Genomic DNA, 20,181 nt, shown 5'->3' on the forward strand with positions numbered 1-20,181 from the left:
TGCGGTTAGTGAGAGTTTGGAGAGAGTTTGGAGTTTTAGGAGAGTGAGGAGAGAAAGTCAGGAGAGAATGGAGCCAGCTAAGAAGAGGAGGATGTCCTCCCCTGTGTGGGAACATTTTGATCTTATTCCTCCCAACAAGGTATGTAAATTTCTACAGAAGATGTATTTTCATAATACTTATGGTGCAATACAATTTATGTTAAGCTGTCTTTACCTTTGTACAAGGTGAAGTGTTTGCTATGTGCCAGGGAGCTGGGATATAACAACAACACCTCATCCATGCTTAGGCACTACAGAGCTTTGCATGAGAATAAGGGGAACACCGATTGTGGAGCAAGACCAGGTGAGCCATCAAATGCCATGATAATATAGCGCTGCTGTAATGTTACTAAATGATATAACAATATTATACAACTGTAATAAATTACGTGTGTGATATTTATATTTGTGCTTTGTTTTTATTGTCTTTCCTCAGGAGAACAAATCAAATAGATGAAGACCTGGTTAGCATGGTGATTGAGGACTCCCAGCCATTTAGCATTGTGGAGGACAAAGGATTTAAAAGATTTGTTAAATCATTAAATCCTAGCTATGTTCTCCACACTACAACGGTCATAAAAGCAGTGAAAATTTAGTTTTTACAGAATAAAATGTGAACAGGCAGGACTGTGTGTAGCTGTCCATACCTCAATGTTACAAAAGCACAACTACTGTCCATACCCCAACCACACCTAACCTCACAGTAAATGATCATTTCCATTTTTAGCTAAATATACACAGTATACTGCCATCACTACAATATACATGTTTTACACACTCCTTTTGTTGTTGACATTTACAGGCTGTGTGCAAAATGCCACACTCTTCAAATTCATGCCAACTAATATTTTTACGTCCAGTAGATGTCCTACTAGAGCAAATGAAGCTTTAAGAAGCTTTGCGCTGGGGTGAACCAACTGGATGAAAAGCTTCAGTGCTTCATGAAGCTTCATCTGCCCATCACTAGAAAATATCCAAAATGTGTTATTTTAACTGAAAGAGACCAATGTTTTACTAAGAATTTTTCAAAATTGTTAGCAAAACTAATTTTTTTAGACATCGTCAAAGAGCAAGGAACATGTATTTAAACCACAGCCAGCACACCAGACTGTGACTTCTGTGGTAGTGAATTAATTGCTTAATGTCTGGCAGGTGGGTTGGCGAGAGACAGAGACAGACTCAAAGGCGCAACTCCTGATGCTGCAGCTGGTGTGGTGCCTCAGGTCCTAGTCTGCACTATACAGAATACTTTCTCTTTTAGTGAACACACTTCATATTTCACTAATAACGATATTTGTTTCTGAGCTGATGCATTTCTCATTTGAATCACAACTCATAGAAACAGTTTGTACTGTTGTCAGTCAGAACTGTAGCTCTCTCACTTTACTGAATACTGTCCAGTGTTGCATTAATGTTTTCAATCAAATTACTTCCACCTTTTTCAAATATGTATGAAAGAGCAAGGTCAGTAACATGCTGCCAGTGATAGGAGTGTAATTGCCCTTCACATGTTCTCAGGAGACGTTTAGCTGAAACAAGTAGAAATGCATACTCTTGTGTCAGTGAATAAAAGCTGTCTCTCCACCTGTTTTATACTGTACTGACATGTGATTGGCTGTTTGCATTAACTAATGATTGAACTGGCATACTTAATAACATGGCTGCTGAGGGCAAGACTTTACTGGACTATACAGTAGTTGGTTTTATGTTCTTAGTTTTTATATATTTTCATTGTCTGCTTTCTGATACATGAGTGTAACTGTGCTTTTCTTGATTTCAGCAGTTTTGTAAAGTTTAAAATAAATGCTTCACATTTTTATCTTTGTGTTATTCTGCATTTGGCCTACATGTTTGCAGTACTCTTTCCAAAGTCAGCAAGATTTTGATAAAAGTATAAACCATTTGGCGTCTACCTCTTGAAACTGTGGTGAAAGGTTTTGTTACAGAGTGAAGTGACTGACTGACTTTACATGTTTGGACATATGTGAAAAAAGCTTTAAATGTTTTAGTGTCTTTTGAGCAGGTGAGTCTGTTTAATCAAAACTGAGAACTGCATTACGAATGACGTGTCAAATATGAGAACTGCATCAAAGTGATAGAGAAAAACTGCTATCGAGGTGCGGGATACACTGGATTGAATAGATATGGATAAAGAGATGGAAAAGAGATTCTGTCGTTTATGGCCAGATTCCCATAACGTTTGTATTTGATCTGTTTGTTTGTTTGTTTGTTTTGTTTTGTTTTATTTATTTGGGAGTAAATAAGGTAGGTATGATTGGCAAGTGAGTGAGCATACAGTAAATAAAGTGGAGATAACAGTTGCATACTGTATGTGCATGAAATAAATACAAATAAGCAGCTGTGAGCGCACAACTGTGACAGCTGTAATGGAACACAGGTCTGAAAAAAGGTGGACACTTGGACTTTAACAGTGAGACAGTGGCCACAACCAGCACTTTTAACAAAGTGTTTCTTATCAAACAGCAACCAAGTATATGTTTAACTTCAACTTCTCAGTCATATTTTCTTGCACTTTTGCATAACTGTGTTCTGTGAGCATGGTCACCCCAGTGTGTTAATGGCACTGAAACATCATCATGTGCAATCACATGGGGACTTTTTCTTATGGCCAAGTATGCAAAGATACTTGGAAGGACCTGTAAATGTTGTGTTACACTGAACTGAACTTGTGTTACCTTCGGGCACTTTCATCTTCCAGAGAAGGTCCGGGAGGAGCTTAGTAGAGTAATGGGAGATCATCAGGTCCAGATTAAAGACAGGACAGAGCTGCCTTTCACCAACGCTGTCATCCATGGGACACAGAGGCTAACAGCCATTGCTGCCCTGGGGCTTCCTCACAGAACTTCACAGGACATTACCTTTAGGGGTCACTTCATTAAGAAGGTAACACTTATCAGATGATGTGTTTATTATATAGGAATGTTAACACCTAATCAGATATTTGATTACTAAAATATTGTGACAGATGTGGAAAAAAAACAGAGTGAAGGATTCTTCCTCTGATCAGTTAGTGTGATTATCCAAATTATTATAAAAATCAATGTTTTATACACTCTTCATTCTTTATCAATCAGTTATTTGCATTTTTAAATTCTAAGAATGTTTTCATCAAAACTCATTTTGTCCCAGATGTAATTTTACTTTTAAGTCGCATGTAAAAACAATATAAACAATATATGCGTTTTGTGTAATACCCTGTGAATATATATTAAAAAATGCAGGAAATAAAGGTTTGTGTATTCGTCAGGGGACAGCTGTGTATCCTTTCCTGTTGTCTGTTTTGTCTGATGAGAGTGAATGGGAGAAACCGTACACTTTTTATTTGGAACACTTCTGGAACACTGGACAAAGATGGAAAGTTTATCCAGCGTGATGCCTTCATGGTTTTTTCTGCAGGTTTGTAATCAAGTTCTTGTCAAGACCCAGTCTAGTCACAGATAAAATCTAGCATATTTTTTTGTTTTCTATTTCAGGTCGCAAGATTTGTCTTGGAGCAAGTCTGGCCAGGATGGAACTCTTCATCTTCTTCACCTTCCTTCTGCAGCACTTCCGAATTACTCTGCCACCTGGAGCTTCAGAGGATGAACTGCGTCTATCAGCATCCGATAGCCTGATCCATAACCCTTCAAATGTTAAACTGTGTGCTGTCCCCTTGTGAGACACAGTGGGCTGATGTAATTAATTCTAAACAAGAAGTCCTTTATACAAAACAAGCTGTTAATGAAATAGGTAGAAGGGGTGGTGTTTCCTTGATTTGTCTTTAAGCCAGCAAAATCAGTTTGATACTCCGAAAGAAACCTGCAGCACCACGCGGAGCTTTGTAAGGATATTTTTAATCCCCAGTGTTGTATTCATTTAATCAGGGTAATTCAGACATGCATCTGACTAGTGCATTCAGCATACCTACAGGTGATCTACAGGTGATTCAGAAGATGCAAACCACCTTTTGATTGTAAATACAATATTATGCATTTAGGCTTAACCCAAGTGTAGACAGTCAACTGACACACCAACATCTTCAGTCACATTAAAACAATCCATTCTAACTTTTGTCAGAATCACACCTTTCATGACATTTTCCACTGAGGTTCAGAAAAAGTGTTTATGAAAAGATATGATGGGATTTTTATTACTATGCAAACTAAACTGATCTCTTTCACTGTTTATTTCATTCATCTCATTCAAATTCTGTCCTTTGTGTTGATACAGTATAAACATGAATGGTTACTTCACACTGAATTTTCCTATTTTCTCTTCCTTTCTCATTGTGGATGGTGATTGTGTATTTCTCCTGGTTCTCCTTTTTCTCTTGGTTTTCCCCTCATGGCACATAGCGGCCCCTCCTTTTTTCTTCTTCCTACCTCCGCCAAGTGCTGCCTATAGTTCATCATTTGATTGCTGGAGTTTTTCTTCATATGTGTATGCTTTACTATGTGTCAGCATGTTTTTTACATTTACATTTCTGCAAATCTAAACTGTGTTATATCCAAACTTTGTTACATAATATATAAAAAGAGTTGGCAACATATAAATGCAGCTGTGTGAAACAGAATTGAGTATTGAATTGTTAACATTGTTCACCCAAAACAAGGTGTGTTCTATCTTGATTTTGTGTTTAGAGATTGCTTCTGAACTTATTTTGCATATTGCAGTGAATATTATTTCAGCGTCAGATCAGTCAGATCTATACGGTCTCTTTATAAAATTTATTGACTACATCTAGTGAAGCATATACTGGTAAACATTTTATAATGAAATATATCTGCTTGTTATTCCCTCTTCCACATTATTACAAAAAATATGACATGTATTCTCTGTAGACACAGGGTCACCTGATCCAGCCCTATACATGCTTTATCAAAAGGAAAGTTTTAAGCCTAATCTTAAAAGTAGAGATAGTGTCTGTCTCCAAAATCAAATTGAAAGCTAGTTCTACAAAAGAGGAGCCTGAAAGATGAAGGCTTTGCCACCCATTCTAATTTTAAATACTCTAAGACCCACAAGTAAGCCTGCAGTTATAGAGTGAAGGGGTCTACTGGGTTATATGATTCTATGAGGTATTTAGATTGGGCCTGATTATTCAAGACCTGTGTTTATTTGGAAAAAACAAAAACAACAGATCATTAAAATGCTTTATTAAACTCAGAAAGAACATCATAACCAAAAACACAGTTTATGTTTTTGTTTTAACAAATAAAATAAACAAATCATCCACAAAACATTATTGATTAATATTTTTGATACATGAGAGATTATGACTTCATGTACGAAGCATAAACCTGCGACAAAGTGAGATTAAATGGTAACTATGTGAATTAATCTTAAAAATAAAAAGATAAACCTGAAAGCATCTGCATATTGATTGTATATAACTGCGTACTGCTAATAATAAAAAATACAATATACTGCAATATCACAAAGAAATTTTTCAAATGTATACTTCATTAAGATTATGTTGGTTATAACTCTTGATGTCACAGTATTACAGCTATTACTATTACTGTATTTAATCTATTCGTAAATCTGAAAAATATAAAATAAAATAAAGAACATTTTGGTTGATGTTTTAAAAAGAAGAATGGAAATGAAAATGTAATGTTGGATAGTTAACTAGATAAAACTAGACAAAAAGAAATTATGAAGGTTATATAATAAATTCCAGGCATGATATTGAATATTACTAAATACTGAATAATATTTACTACTGAAAATTGAATTTTACTATGTAATACTACTAATACTTGTAACTATAACAAATAATTATGAATGCTTAAATATGAAAAAGGTCAGTGCAAATGTTAAGATGTGAATATCAAAGCAAAAGACTGATTATCAAACGATATGTATGTATGGTATTTATGTAATGTAAGATACATAAGAACAGGGGTCAAAATATCAGGAATATATAACTGTTATGTGAAAAAAACATAGCAGATATGCAGAAAATCGCTGTTAATGTAGTTAAACAAATGAAAACTTTCATTTACTAGTTTTTTCATTTGAATTCTGGCCCATTAGATTCTTTTCATGGTGGCGTAGATGCTGCTGCTATCATTGGAAGCTGCAGAAGAGGCGTAGGAAACTCTGACTCTCCTGTTGGTCGCCACATCACCTTCCTGACGTTTACTGTGAACCTGTGAGATAAGAGTAAGAAATGTAACAAATAAACACACTTACAGAAAAAAATACATGCGCTCTGTCACCCGAGTAAAAAATACTTGTACTCGTGAAATATGAAACAAGTGTGAATTTGCACTGGTGCATAATCTCACCCTTTCTTGAGTGGTTCCTGGTACATTGCAGTTGTTTGTGCTCATTTCCTGGACAAACAAAGTTTAGTTTAAGTTTATTACTGAACATAATGGATAGAGAAAATAAAAGAATTCACAAAAGTTGTCATAATTCTTAAAAAAAAACCCTGATTATTTAATTTGAAAACTCACAATGTTGCCACTCGTCTGTGATTTTTTCACTAAAAACAGAAAAGGACACATTTCAGTTCAATACTGACTGACTTGTAAAAAAATGACACTCTTTTTGTTTATAAATTGTAAATATACCATTCTTACGTTTACTTATTTTCCATATGACGATTGCCAACATTATAAAGAGTACTGCAAACCCACCGGCTACAACGATCAACATGATGTTGGACTGAACTGTAAAGTTGATAATTGAAACAATGAAACATGACATTATTATGAACCAGAGCTCTGTATTTTGACAGGATTTGAAAAACCGTACTGACCTACATTTGGGCATTCTTGAGCTGCTTGAGCAGATTTAATTGTAGTTGTTGTTGTAGTTGATTCTGTCGTATTTGTTGCCGTGTTTGATTTAGTTGAGGTTATTGTTGTAGTTGAATTAAATGTGGTTGTTTTCGTAGGTGATTTAATTGTGGTCACTGTTGTATTTGATGTAGTTATTGTTGTTGTCCCCAGGGATATAGCTTTGGTTCTTATTACAATCGATGTAGTTGTATTTTTTGTCGTTGGGGATTCAACTGTGGTTGTTGTTGTAACTGATTTAGTAAAGGTTGTTCTCATGGGTGATTTAGTTTTGGTTGTTGTTATAGTTGTTTTACTGTTGATGACTCTTGTTGAGGGTGATGTTGTTACAACTGCTGTTGTGGGTGCTTGAGTAGTTGTTGCGCTTGATGTAGATCCTTCTGATTTGCATTTTGCTGTAGTTGTTGGCGATGCTGTTGTTCTTGTGCTTGCTGAGTCCTTTGCTAAAAGATGTCAAAAATTCCAGAAAAATAAAATATCTGATACTTAGTTTTACAACCTAGGAATATGCAGATATAATTAAACCAGACAAAACTGTTTTTTTTTGTACTCACACATATATCTCTGCACTATAACTTTATACATATTTATAAATCCTAACTGTTCACATTTTGCTCACAAAGTACCTTGGAAAAGGACTTTCGGTCTGACGGTGGTGGTGAAACTGGATGGCGGAGTTTCTTGTGCTGAGAAAGGAAGCAGTAAAAAGGTCAGTACTGAAATTTAGATTCAAATTGGGAAATGTTCATGCTTGAAAAAAAAAAAAAGACATTATATGTATATCAATAAACACATACTGTATCATAGGTCAAGGATCAGGGTCCAAAACTGAAAATTTAAACAAATATAAACTCCCTGCAGCGGTAATCACTGTCATCCAGTGATTTGATCCAGTGACAGCGTCGCTGATGTATTACTTACTCAACCAACAAAGGTCCAGGTTGCACTGTTACATCTAGCATTAAAGTCCGTTGCATTTTGACGGTGCAGGTGATATTTATAGGAAATGGGAAATGCAAAAGGCAGACATCAAGGACCCCCTGCCAAATGCAAAACTGATAAAGGTATTTAAACTCTTTACACAAAACTACTATTCTTATTTTCTCTCTAAAATATGTGATTTAGCTGTTTTGATTTGTTTTGTTTTTTTGTTTGTTTTTTTCAAAATGAACTATCAGCCAATACGTATTCCCAGCTAAATGTCCTCCAAGACATTTTGCACACTTTTTAAAACATTTTTTAGTTAGTTCACCGAAATGTTTTTTACACTAAGTTTTAGTTTTTAACTTTCAATTTAGTGAACTATATAAACTTATTTAAACTTAACTATATAAACTTCAAAGTTTTCTTGTCAGCTATGCACAAATAGATTTATTGTATATTTTCACTGTTGTGTCTTGAGAAACCTTGTAGTTGGAGGACTGGTATACTTTTAACTGTTTTTTCTTCTTTTATGGTTTCATAATTTGCTCACCTGTGTTTGTGCCTGACACACACGCACACACACTCACTTTATCACCCTCAATTTCAAGGCTCTTCCTACATCTCTGAATTTCTGCTCATAGATAAGCAATAGTAATGCTGCACTACTTGCACAAAACACAGGCACTTTACTTGAAATACTTTACTTGATACTTTACTTGAAATGATTATTTAATAAGTTTGAAGGAGACAGAAGAAGAAAGTTATCATGACAAAAACATACAGCATAATTTAGAACAATGAATTAGATTCTCCTCTGAGTTTTTGTTTCCTGTTTTTTGAAGCTATTAACTAAAAAAATCTTTATACGTTTGTGTATAAATCACACATAATTAAATAAAGGTTGGATTTACACATTTGCTTAATAAGTGAAAGATTGATGGTTCGAGATCATCTGGCTTTAAATCTGCCAAATCAAATACGAATTGTCTCCTGTGGTGACCTTTTGTGAATAAGGGAGAAGCCAAAAGTAGCCTTTATCAGTCACTTTAGAGTTAATGACCTTCCTCTAATTATAATATTGTAATGTTTGAAACAGTTCAAGGCAAAAAATATTATGATAGAAATACTCACTGTTAAAAACAGACAGAAAAACTGTGAAGTCTGAAACTTGTTTTCCTGATATGAACTGTCTACAGGTGTAACGACCGTCATCCAGTGATGTGACTTTCTTTATAACCAGAGAACAGTTTTCTGTGACACTCAGTCTGCCTGACTTAGATCTGGCGTCACTGTGAATCTTTCCATGTTCAAACAGCGGCACTGTTATGAAACTTCGGGAAGCACCAAAGAGCCAGGTAGTACTGTTACAGCTTTTATTAAAGTCTTCTCTGTTTTGACAAGCCAACGTGATTTCATTTCCAATCCTGACAGACAGGTGGGAGTGAGTTCCTGCTGCTGAGGAAAAGAGAAAAGCAAAGCAAAACAAACAAACAAAAAACTTACAAACGTAAAACTTTTATCTCCATTCTTCATTAGATTAGAAGTTCTGGCATACAAAACCTGGCATTCGATTCCTGTCTCCTGTGCTCAAATCACTACCTATAAAAGTTTCTGTACTTTTACTCTGGAGACCAACGATGTCAAACTCGTTTTAGCCCACTTTGATCCTAAGTGGACCAGACCAGTGAAATTACAGTGGTCCCTCGCTTCACCTTTTGCGGCCTCGCTGTTTCACTGATTTTTTTGGTGCAATTTTGCAAGCTTTTTTTTTTTTTTTACAGCGCATTGTGTTCTGCGTCCTGATAGACTGTAGACCATCCTCCATGCCGTGTCTCCTGTCCAGCACAGAATGCGTTCAGCTTGTCAAATTTAGATAAATCTTCGATCGCTAGCAGTGAGACTCTGAAGTGCTGTACTGTATGTTTGTAAGTTTTCTCCCCAACAAACACAACAATGTCGACAAAACGGTTTGCACCGTCAAAGGCACCTGTGGTAGCACCCAAAAGGCAGAGGAAGATGCTAACCATCACACAAAAGGTTGGACCGTTGGACATGCTGAAGGAAGGTAGAAGTTATCGTATTTTTCGGACCATAAGGCACACCGGGTTATAAGGCGTGACATGAGCAGTGACATACGTCAAACTTTACTCAACTCATTCTTCTTGCTTCCTCTACTTCCGTACCATTGATTCATTAATATTGAATTCTCTGGCAGCTGCTCTATTCCCATGTTCTGGACCTGAAAACAGGGTTTGATCTTTGGTTTCATTCTATAATACTGGACTTATTTTTCTATGAAGTTTTGAACTTTGAGAGTGTTTAAACAAGAGAGAAAAGTGTGAAAATGTTCATGCCTGTCTGAGAAAAGTGTATGAAGTGTGTAGTGAGGGGTTTTACAGCCTTAAAACATATATAATAACTGTAAAAGTTAAAGTTGGCTACTTTGCGGATTTCACCTATCGCGGGTTATTTTTAAAACATAACTCCCACGATAAACGAGTGACCACTGTACCGTTTGTGTAAGTGTAAAGAAGTTTAACTACACATTTAAACACTGATATATATTTAATATATATAACAATACATCTGTTTTTCCACATGATAAAGAAATGCTGCTATTGTAAATGAAAGAGGGCTGTCAGCATGACTCTTTGAGCTTAAGTTTTAAGAAATAATACAAAATTAAAGGAAAAAGTTCTGTTAGCTCATCGTCAGACTTAACAGATATTTTTATAGTAGATTGTGAAAAATGGAAACTTTCTGTCATTTCATTGTTCAACTATGTCTTATTTCTTCAGTGTAGTATGAATGGCAATGGGGAAAGGTCTTTATCAGTAGGAAAAGACGCAGAACTTACGAAAATACAGTTAAAAGTCCAAAATGCCTTCTGTATGCCTGCCTTTGCCTTTTCCAAAGCCGTCCAGTGGGACAGATTGGAGTCTGTGGTGGGCCAGTCCTTATGTTTGACACCCCTGTTGTAGACTTAGCTTTAAATTTCCTTATCGTGATGCTGTCTTATTAACGTTTCAGACCATTCAATGTGCAAACTATTTTGAAGGACATACCCACTGTTAATACAGACAGATGTATAACTGCTTCTTCTGATCTGAACTGACTGAGGCACAAAGACCAAAACACTCAACTGTGACATTATTTTTGACTAAAAAACAGTCTGTCTGATTAATTCAGGTCCATCTTTGTGAACTTGCCTATCTTCAAACAGCATTACTGCTGCTCCATTTCCTGAACCTCTGGAGAGCTCGGTAATGCTAAGTGACCTCATTTACAACCGTGAGAGTTAATGTGGAACTTTGTTGGGCAACTGTTGTTGAGAAAAAATAGAGAACTACAACATGGACTTAGACAGAAGAACAGTTTTATGTTTCAATTTTGTCCTTAATGTTAAAGAGCTGTTTGTTTGTTTTAAAGTGGCATCACTAAGATAATGGTACATCGCAATCTTGTCACTACTGCAAAATTTGAACTAAAAAAAATACAGACTCATATTTTTTTAAAGATATGTTAAATGTTTCCTTACCTGCTAATGGCAGCATTAGTATCAAAAACACATAAATGTTAGCCAGTTTTAATCCAGCCATTGTGTTTTATTCGGTCTTTTCTTGTCTCCGGTTCTCTCACTCCTGACTCTGAAATGGCACGTACTCGAGTGTCATAGATATAAATGTAGACATAAGTATAAATGTATGTCTGACGTACTTCCTTCGTTCCACCAAAGCATGACTTCACTGGGGGTTTTTTTTGTGTGTGTAGGCGTTTCATATTAGACCATTAGGCATATGTAAAGAGAAAAAAAAGAGTGATGTTTATCCTTTTTTTTGTTTTGTTTTACCAAAGTGACACTCTATCAGAGCTAACTAATGTGTGCTGTTATTCTATTTGTGTAAATGTGTAAATGTGCAGATGCTGTAGTTTTGTCTCTACTGAAGCCAGAGTACACTTCCTGTCCACGGCCATCTTTAAAAGCAACTGTGACCTCATCCAATAATGAGGTCATTATTACCGTAAACACTCCAGCTATTTCTGTCTTCAGGTCATGATTGTTATTAATTATTATTTGTATAATTTTCTTATCTCCAGACCCTAAAAATGGATGTATGATATTAGAAATTGCTTGGTTATTCTTTGTGCAGCAGAAACATACACAGTTAAATGATAGCCTTGTGCCATTTATCCTAAAGCCCACTACTCCACGTACATTATATAATGCAGTGTGAAATGTGCTTTTGAGTAAAACTTGTATTATTTATTCGGTGTTTATTAGACAGTTGAATTCATGTTAACAGTAGACATAAACAGGTGGAAATTGAACAGTTGAGCCCATCTTTATGTCCAGGTTGTAAACAATTTACTTGTTTAGCAGCTGGGAAAGAACAATTTTTAGTCATATGACACCAGTTATCCTCAAATAATTTTTGCGTGGGAGGTCTTTCGTTATGAATTTGGTCAAAACAACAGCAGAGCTCTGGAGGTGTTACCCACAAATGGACAAAATAATCATGAGGTGTGAACACACTGATGTTAGTTTTAACTTGCATGAGAAACTCAAACACGCAATCCCCCTCTTTGGAAACTTGGAATAGCATGTAAGCTCATGGTTTTCTTTTCTTTTAAACAGCATAACAGTAAACAAAGCAGCAGAAAAGCAGCAGGCCCGTGGTTTTAGTCTCTAACAAAGACCACATGAGTCATTCATGGACATTTGAGGCCAGTCGGTCAGTATAAATACACCTTCCTATAATTCACAGCATCTGTGATATGTGTTTGTTTCTTTGTCCACTAACTCCTGGTGCACACCTGGGAGCTGAGAGACAAACTTAGCAGGTACACCAAGGCCTCTTAGCGTCCCTGTCTAAACTATACACTGTGATGCCATCATGTTGTCCACAGACTACCTCGCAACACACTAAATAAAGCTATTTTTAGCATTTACTATGCCTATATGTTTTTCACACTAATGGATTTTACTAATGTTACCAGCTTCATTTTAATTAATATTGTAGCGTCCCTCCAACAGAAGACAGTATTCGGTATTCCGTTTACCGGCTGTTTATTAAGAACAGTAACACAGGCTACTTTAGACCATAGCCAACGCCAAAACAACAGAGAAAACGCTCTCTCCAGAATCAAAACAAAACAAACAACTCTCTCTCTTCCCCTTTTTCATGATCCTTTCCCCGCACACACTAACAACACACTCTCTAACACCCACCCCCCAAACACTCTCAGCCAACCACACGCATGCTCTCCTACAGACTCTCTCTCATAGGTAGCTGATCTGATTGACAGGCCCAACGGCCTCTAGACTATTACACATTCAAGGACACTCAGTAAATCACAATGCTGCTGGTGTGGAGCAACTATGTCATATGTGGGTTGCAATTCTGAACACAATACACTGATAACACAACAGTCAAACTAACTTGTAACCCAGTCTGTTACAGTATCATTAACAGCATCAGTTGTCCAAAGTTCATCGTGAAATTTTCACAATGCAACTTAAGTCAAGAAAAATTGAAATACCCAAATCAAAGAAAGCCATCAAAATTAAATACTTTATTTGATATAGTGTGCACAATATAAAAAAACAAAACAAAACAAAAAACTGAAGATGCTGAGCTGCACTCTGCATGAGATAGTAATGACATTGTTTGTCCATTAGAGGGCAGCAGAACAAACAAAAACATATTGGTACATAACTAGGAATAAAATATCTGCCTGTCACACTCATTCAGCAAACCAGATCAAGTCTATGACCTCTGGGGGTCAATACATGGTAGCTTGTTAACAGGTGTGTAGGTCCGAAAAGCCCTTATAAGCTTTTCTTGTAATTTCTTTAAGTAGACTTTAGGAATAGTTCTCCAGAATGACATTCAAAATTTTTCTTTGGATGTTGGTTGCCTTTTACTCCACTCCCTGCCAAGATAATCCCACACTGAAAATAAAAAATGTTGCCACTGCCAATCAGGTAGTTGGTACTGCATGCTGGACTAAAACCTGCGAGTACTTCGCTGTGTTCATAATTCCATTAATTTTGAAAAAATCTCCAATACTGCCGGTGCAGTCAAAAGACACAGCCTCACCTGTCGACACTCACAGTCGTATCCCTCACCTGATCCCCTCTGCACATATTCACGATCGTTTTAAATTTTGGCTCCCTAAGACCAGTCGTCACAGTTTGGTATATTTTCATATCTCACAAAATCTTTTTTTTTTTTTGTTTATTTTTGTAGTCATATTCACAGCCTAGACAGTATTACTAATAACTATGAAATTATGGTATAGGATCTTTATTGTCATTATATTAACAAGCGTACAAGGAAACTGTTGTCTCTCAGTAGTGCAAAATAGTTAAATAAAAAGGAAATTTAAAATAGGAACTGATAATAAGTTCCTATTCCTGAACTGTCACTAAGAACAACAGTGAAGTAAAACTTCATTTAATGTTACCCGAAAAAATAAATATTAAATTATTGACAAACATGAAAAACATGAAAATAAATAAATAATAATAATAATAAACAATAAAATGGTCTGTTTTCTTAGTTGATGATACAAAGACCAATTTCAGCTGCTGTCTGTAGAGCAGAACTTAAGCTGGACGGTCTTCAATTTCATAGTATATCTCGCCATCATTGGTCTCATTGTGGTCCTGTGAAAAAACACAAAATCTTAGCAGAATTAAATGAACTCTGGGTTTTATTTAACCTTTATAATACTTTTTGCCTAATGAATTTGATTTGATGATGCATTTCTTAAAACTCACAGTCTTGGCCGGAGATGATTTGTAACCTGAAAAGGCAGAAGAGGAATTCCGCTTTAGCTTTTATAGTAAAACATCAAAACCTTGTGGTTTGTAAAGGTTTCATCTATACATTTTGTCACCTTTTGTTTTTGTCCATATGTTGACAGATACAACAGTGACTGAAAGAGCTGCTAAACCCACAATAACCACAATAAATTTCACCCAGCAACCTGTAAAAGATAATACAATAATTAAATACATTAATAATGGTTCAAACTCACAAGGTAAATAAGAAATTATGATATTTTTTTGGTGTTAAATAAGTGATTGGCACTTGTAAGTTGGTTTGTTTATTATACTCTTGTCAACATTTAATACTATTTTAAGACAGAACGACAGATGTCAGCTTTGTTGTCCAGCTTTTAGATGTGTCAGCCTGTGGATCAGAGGAGCCAGAGCCCAAGCCACCGACCTTTGTATCAACATCTGACCTGCTCTACCTCTGCTCTACCATATTTCAGACTGATACTTTAAAACTTTTAAAATATTAGCCCATATATTATGCTTGTTTTCACATGTTGAGTCTACAGAGACAGCCACAAGCCTAGATAGTCTGTTCGTTCAGTGGTTACTAACTAGAATGTGGAAGCACTGCAGGTTGAAATTATTTAGGCTTTAGGATGTCAGTGGTTTAAAACAGTGGTTTCGTCACTCATGACTTCTTCAGTTAGACTGAAGAAGCCACTTGGATGAGTGACGAAACGTTTCTCCCACTGGAAACGGTACGTCCAGATGAACAGAATCAACTTTTGGAGATTTACTTACCTGGATGATTGAACATGCATCAAGACGTTATGCCTGATCAATGTGTATAAATTACATACAGGTCTAAGGAGCTTAAAAAGGAAAGCGTCTTGACATCTTTAAGTTTTCTTGAAGACGTCCCATATTTTAAGCTCTATGGGAGAGTCTGCAAGAGGGTCATGGACCCCCTATTTATCCTATACGTAATCACATGAGCCAAGGTGTGAAAACGGGTGTGGGTCACAATCAGCCAAGGTTTCGGGTGAACCCATAGTGAAACCTAGCCCCACCCTATCATGTGATTTATTGAGGTCAGATGGCCCAGGATGTGAGTGGGAATTAAAGCATCTGGGAAGGGATCCGAAACTGGATTATAGATGGCAGACAGTTGGTGTCATAAGCCACCGCCTCTGTTCAAAGATGGTCGCTCACAGTGGACATAGATGGCTTCTTTCACTCCTCTTTCAAACCATCTGTCTTCTTTGTCCAATATGTGAACATTGGCATCCTCAAAAGAGTGACCTTTGTCCTTAAGATGCAGATGGACTGCTGAGTCTTGTCCCGTGGAGGTGGCTCTTCTATGTTGTGCCATGCGTTTGTGAAGTGGCTGTTTGGTCTCTCCAATGTAGAGCACTAAGCATTCCTCGCTGCACTCTACAGGATACACTACGTTGTTAAGTTTGTGTTTAGGAGTTCTGTCTTTGGGAAGAACCAGTTTTTGTCTGAGTGTGTGGCTGGGTCTGAAGTACACTGGGATGCCGTGCTTGTAGAAGACTCTCCTGAATTTGTCTGATAAACTGGCTACATAGGCGGTGACAATATTGTTTGTCTTTCTGATCCTCCCTAGTTGGTGTCTGATCTTCTTTTCTTTTATCCAAGTTCTTGGAGTAATCAGGACCCTATAATACCATGCAGAAAATATTCCCTCTAAGCCTGAGGGGATAAAGGGGGAAAACACACACGTAAAGAAGGCTCTTAAAACATGTGGTTATCCTAATTGGGCTTCATTAAGTCAGCAAAGATGCACAGAAAAGAAGATCAGACACCAACTACGGAGGATCTACATCTGCATCTAAAGGGCAAAGGTCACTGTTTCAAGGATGCCAATGCTCAGATTTTGGACAGAGAAGACAGATGGTTTGAAGGAGGAGTGAAAGAAGCCATCTATGTCCACTGTGAACGACCATCTTTGAACAGAGGCGGTGGCTTACGACACCAGTCCAGACACTTTTCTTTCCAAGCTCCTTAGACTACGATGACCTGGATGACTGAGAACCTTCACAGATATATAGAGACAACATCGCAAGCTAGTGAACTCTAATGAAGGTCTCAACCTTCATATTTCATTCTCCTTAATAAAATATTATATTATATAATTAAATAATTATGTAGTTAAACAATGTTGACTATATTGTGTTATGCTGTTTTGTTTAGTTTTTTAAACACTGTCTTTTCACAGATGATGCTTAGTGTATTTATTTGCAGGTACCGTGGAAATTGCAGTACTTTCTTACTTTCATATATTGTCATTTTGTCAAAGCATTGGGCATGGAAATACTTGTCTATTACTCCACATAGACACTTGCAAATGAACCCTTGATATGACATTTAAACAAAATGGGAAGCAGATTTTTTGTGAGGGGAGTAATCTAACCCCTAAACCTCATCTGTGAGTAAAAGTATGAATTTATAAATGTTTAAAACAGGACCATGTGGTCTTGGCTTTATGCTTCATGGATTTCCTGTAAGACAACTTGTGTGTATCAGAATACTTTATTCATCCCTAAGTGTAACAGTGAGATGTAGGCGGCATTGTACAAAACACAAGTATTTGACATTTTGGTTGAGAAGTTTTTACCTGTTTTTGTTTTCTTATTTTTTAAAAAACTGCCTTGTTAAGTAAATGGCTATTGATACAGTACCTGTAGTTTCTTCTGTTTCTGGGGTTGATTTTTGAGTGGTTGCAGCTGTGTTTGATGTAGGGGTTGCGGATGTAGTTGTCCCTGCTGGTGCTAATTGTGTTATTATTGTAGATGCAATTCTTGTTGTTGTAATGTTTCTCACTACAAAATGACAACACAAAACAAATACAAATTACACTGTGAAAATAGTGTTGATGTTTAAATGTAGACTATGATAGTGTCAAATGAATTAAAATTCCAATTCCAATGCAAACTCAGAAAACTCACACACTTGTTTTCACATCTTAGTGAGTACATTGACTTGACATAATGCATTCCCTTGCCCATTACCCTAACCCTAACCATCAGAAATAAATGCCTAACCCTAAACCTAAACATAACCTAATTGTAACCATAAAACCACATTTTGACCTTCAAATTTGTGAGAACCAGCATTTGGTCCCTGCAAGTATAGTGGAATGCCAATTTTTGGTCCCCACAAAGATGCTTAAACTAGCACACACACACACAGACAATGTACCATTATGATATAAATACTCACCGTTAGCAACAGCCAGATGGAGCAGATAGTCTGTAAAGTCATCCATAAGTCCAAATACTAACTGTCTGCAAGCATAAAGACCGGCATCCTCTGATGTGACCTTCTTTATAACCAGAGAACAGTCGTCTGTAATGCTCAGTCTGTCTGCTTTGAGCACATGCCCATTTTCAAACAGTGTTTCTACTGGTCTACTTCCTGAACTGTTGAAGAGCCACCTAGTGCTGAGGCAATTATCCTGAAAAGTGTTGCTATTTTTGCAAGATAAATGTACTTCACCTCCAAGTCGGACCTTAATTTCTGAAATTTGCTGAGGTACCACTGTTAAGAAAATCAGAAAAAGAAAAAATGCATTTAGAAAGAGTTACCACCTTCCCATTACCATTTTCAGAAATGTTCAAGCAATTAATATCAATTTTAAGACATAAATCTCCCTTTAACCAGCTAAGTCAGTTACTTGTCTTTGAGAAGGTAACCCTGTTCTTATAAAAAGAGAGAGAGAGAGATTAATACTAACTTGCTTCAAATCTCAAGAGTTTTTTAAATCATTTTCCCACCCATAAATAGCTGCACCTACTATAGAGTATAGACCATATTTCCCTTATTTGAATAGAAAATAATGGCCAAAGTTTGGTTCTACACTCTGTTATTCATCAAAATATATATTTCAGACATATTATTGCTCTCCATGCATCAACATAGAGCAGTACAATACATCAGTGGCTTTACATTTAACCTCATTAGTCTTCTTTTTTGTCATTTTTCCACTTAAAAACTAAAAAAAAGAATTGAAACAAATACTCACTGGTAATAACAAACAGGTCAACCTGATAGTCTGTCACATTTTTACCAGATATGAACTGTATGCAGGTGTAAGAGCCAGCATCTTCATGTGTGACCTCCTTTATAACCAGAGAACAGTTTGCTGTAACACTCAGTTTGTCAGACATGGCACCGAGGCTTTTATGAACCTCACTATTATCAGACAGTGTTATTGCTGTTTTGCTTCCTGAATCAATAAAGATCCAAGTAGTAGTAGTAGGAGGAGGAGGAAGAGGAGGAGGACATTTATAATAAAAATCATTTCCAGTTTTACAAGGCAAAGTGACTTCATCCCCAACTCTGACAGTGATGTTGGAGCTGGAAGTTGCATTTCTCACTGTTGAAAAAAAGAGTGAAATGGAAAAAAACAGTTAAGAGTTTATGCTTTTTCTTTCAAAAGATAACCATATAATCAATACAGAGAAAGTGTGCATCTGTTAACAACTTATATTCACAGAAGGGAAAAAGAGAGGAAGTGTGCAGGAGGCTAGATGTTGTATCTCTACCCATGAGTTCATGATACAATGATCCTGAAATCTGAATCTCTCAAAATGTGCTCAGAACTCATGAAGTTAGAAAAAAATTAATTAAAAATGCTCTAAAAAAAATTCTACTATCCTTAACAAACCCGATCTCCATCAGTTATATTTATTACAATGTTTTATTTTTAATTAAAATCTTATCACACAAAACTCACCGGTAATAACAAACAGATCAACCAGCGAGTGTGTGACTTCTTGTCCTGATCTGAACTGTCTGCAGATGTAACGGCCAACATCCTCATATGTGACTTTCTTTATAACCACAGAACAGTTTGCTGAAAGACTTTGTCTGTCAAATTTCGCTCTGGTGATTTTGCGCTCCGTCTCATCTCCAAACATCGGCCAGCTTGCTGCGTTTCCTGAAACACTGAAGCTCCAGGTAGTACTCTGACAGTTATCTTGAAAATCTTTTCGATTTTCACAAGGCAGAGTGACTTTCTCTCCAGTCTTGACAGTGATGGTGGAATACTGCTGAGTTACCGCTGTTGAGAAAATGGCAAAATAGAAATAAATAAACAAACACTTTAATATTCATATTAATGTTTGAAGCTGACTGTCAAAGCGGGGAACCCAGGTATGTTTATGAAACTGACCTAAAACACAGACACGGGAGAAATGAACTGGTGTTTAAAGAAAAAGCGAGCCAGAAAAGCAAGGCGAGGCGAAACAAGGGTGAAACTAAACTGAAACCTAGACTGGGAAAAACTTTGGCTAACTATGAAAATGATAACATGGGACATTAACATGAAACTGAACAGGAGCATGCAAACATAACAAGAAAAAGGCTGAACATGAACATGAGCTGCAGCAAAACACTCTGTGACCTGACAAGACCTGATATGAAGACAACAGACAACCTGACAATGAACAGAAGGAGACCGAGGACTTAAATACACAGGAGGGTAATAAGGGAGGGGGAACCATCTGGGGAGACACAGCTGACACAAATGAACATGACGCCACAGGGGGAAATAAAACAAAATACACTGAACATGGAAACACTAGACTCTTCAAAATA

At 36.6% G+C, this 20,181-nt stretch overlaps 2 protein-coding genes and 1 pseudogene across 6 annotated transcripts; 1 reads left to right on the top strand and 2 right to left on the bottom strand.

Annotated features, from left to right (window-relative positions):
• Nucleotides 1-1,696: 1,696 nt before the first annotated feature.
• Nucleotides 1,697-3,755, top strand: LOC112842454 (cytochrome P450 2K1-like; annotated as a pseudogene).
• A 2,303-nt stretch (nucleotides 3,756-6,058) lies between these two features.
• On the bottom strand, nucleotides 6,059-11,469 carry LOC102081763 (cell wall protein DAN4-like). Of its 4 annotated transcripts, none has more exons than XM_019345508.2 (8): nucleotides 11,311-11,469; nucleotides 8,904-9,224; nucleotides 7,475-7,534; nucleotides 6,813-7,291; nucleotides 6,630-6,719; nucleotides 6,504-6,532; nucleotides 6,333-6,380; nucleotides 6,059-6,194 (listed from the first exon to the last, which is right to left on the bottom strand). In XM_019345508.2, exons 4-8 carry the CDS (start codon nucleotides 6,820-6,822, stop codon nucleotides 6,075-6,077), a joined length of 297 nt encoding a protein of 98 aa, XP_019201053.1. In that variant the 5' UTR covers nucleotides 6,823-7,291; nucleotides 7,475-7,534; nucleotides 8,904-9,224; nucleotides 11,311-11,469; the 3' UTR covers nucleotides 6,059-6,074. The 4 variants fall into 4 exon arrangements, with proteins under 4 accessions (XP_019201053.1, XP_019201052.1, XP_019201051.1 ...); XM_019345507.2 differs by having other exon boundaries at nucleotides 6,809-7,291; XM_019345506.2 differs by having other exon boundaries at nucleotides 6,809-7,291; nucleotides 8,904-9,227.
• Nucleotides 11,470-13,331: 1,862 nt separating this feature from the next.
• LOC102081596 (uncharacterized) lies at nucleotides 13,332-18,769 on the bottom strand. Of its 2 annotated transcripts, XM_019345587.2 has the most exons (6): nucleotides 18,605-18,769; nucleotides 17,803-18,120; nucleotides 17,262-17,402; nucleotides 14,676-14,765; nucleotides 14,557-14,582; nucleotides 13,332-14,442 (listed from the first exon to the last, which is right to left on the bottom strand). In XM_019345587.2, exons 1-6 carry the CDS (start codon nucleotides 18,747-18,749, stop codon nucleotides 14,383-14,385), a joined length of 780 nt encoding a protein of 259 aa, XP_019201132.1. In that variant the 5' UTR covers nucleotides 18,750-18,769; the 3' UTR covers nucleotides 13,332-14,382. The 2 variants fall into 2 exon arrangements, with proteins under 2 accessions (XP_019201132.1, XP_019201134.1); XM_019345589.2 differs by lacking the exon at nucleotides 17,262-17,402.
• Nucleotides 18,770-20,181: the final 1,412 nt, after the last annotated feature.

This window comes from Oreochromis niloticus, linkage group LG15, assembly GCF_001858045.2.
Source record: "Oreochromis niloticus isolate F11D_XX linkage group LG15, O_niloticus_UMD_NMBU, whole genome shotgun sequence".
In the NCBI taxonomy this organism is placed as follows: domain Eukaryota; kingdom Metazoa; phylum Chordata; class Actinopteri; order Cichliformes; family Cichlidae; genus Oreochromis; species Oreochromis niloticus.

Bases quoted from the DNA above. Each gene is read 5' to 3' on its own strand.
- LOC102081596 (XM_019345587.2), bottom strand. From the start codon at position 18,749: ATGTCTGACAAACTGAGTGTTACAGCAAACTGTTCTCTGGTTATAAAG. The intron at 14,583-14,675 runs GTGACAAAATGT...CTGCCTTTTCAG, and splicing joins CATATGGACAAAAACAAAAG to GTTACAAATCATCTCCGGCC. The intron at 14,443-14,556 runs GTGAGTTTTAAG...GTTTTTTCACAG, and splicing joins AATCATCTCCGGCCAAGACT to GACCACAATGAGACCAATGA.
- LOC102081763 (XM_019345506.2), bottom strand. From the start codon at position 11,371: ATGGCTGGATTAAAACTGGCTAACATTTATGTGTTTTTGATACTAATG. The intron at 9,228-11,310 runs GTAAGGAAACAT...TCTTTTCCTCAG, and splicing joins ACTAATGCTGCCATTAGCAG to CAGCAGGAACTCACTCCCAC. The intron at 6,533-6,629 runs GTAAGAATGGTA...TTCTGTTTTTAG, and splicing joins CATATGGAAAATAAGTAAAC to TGAAAAAATCACAGACGAGT.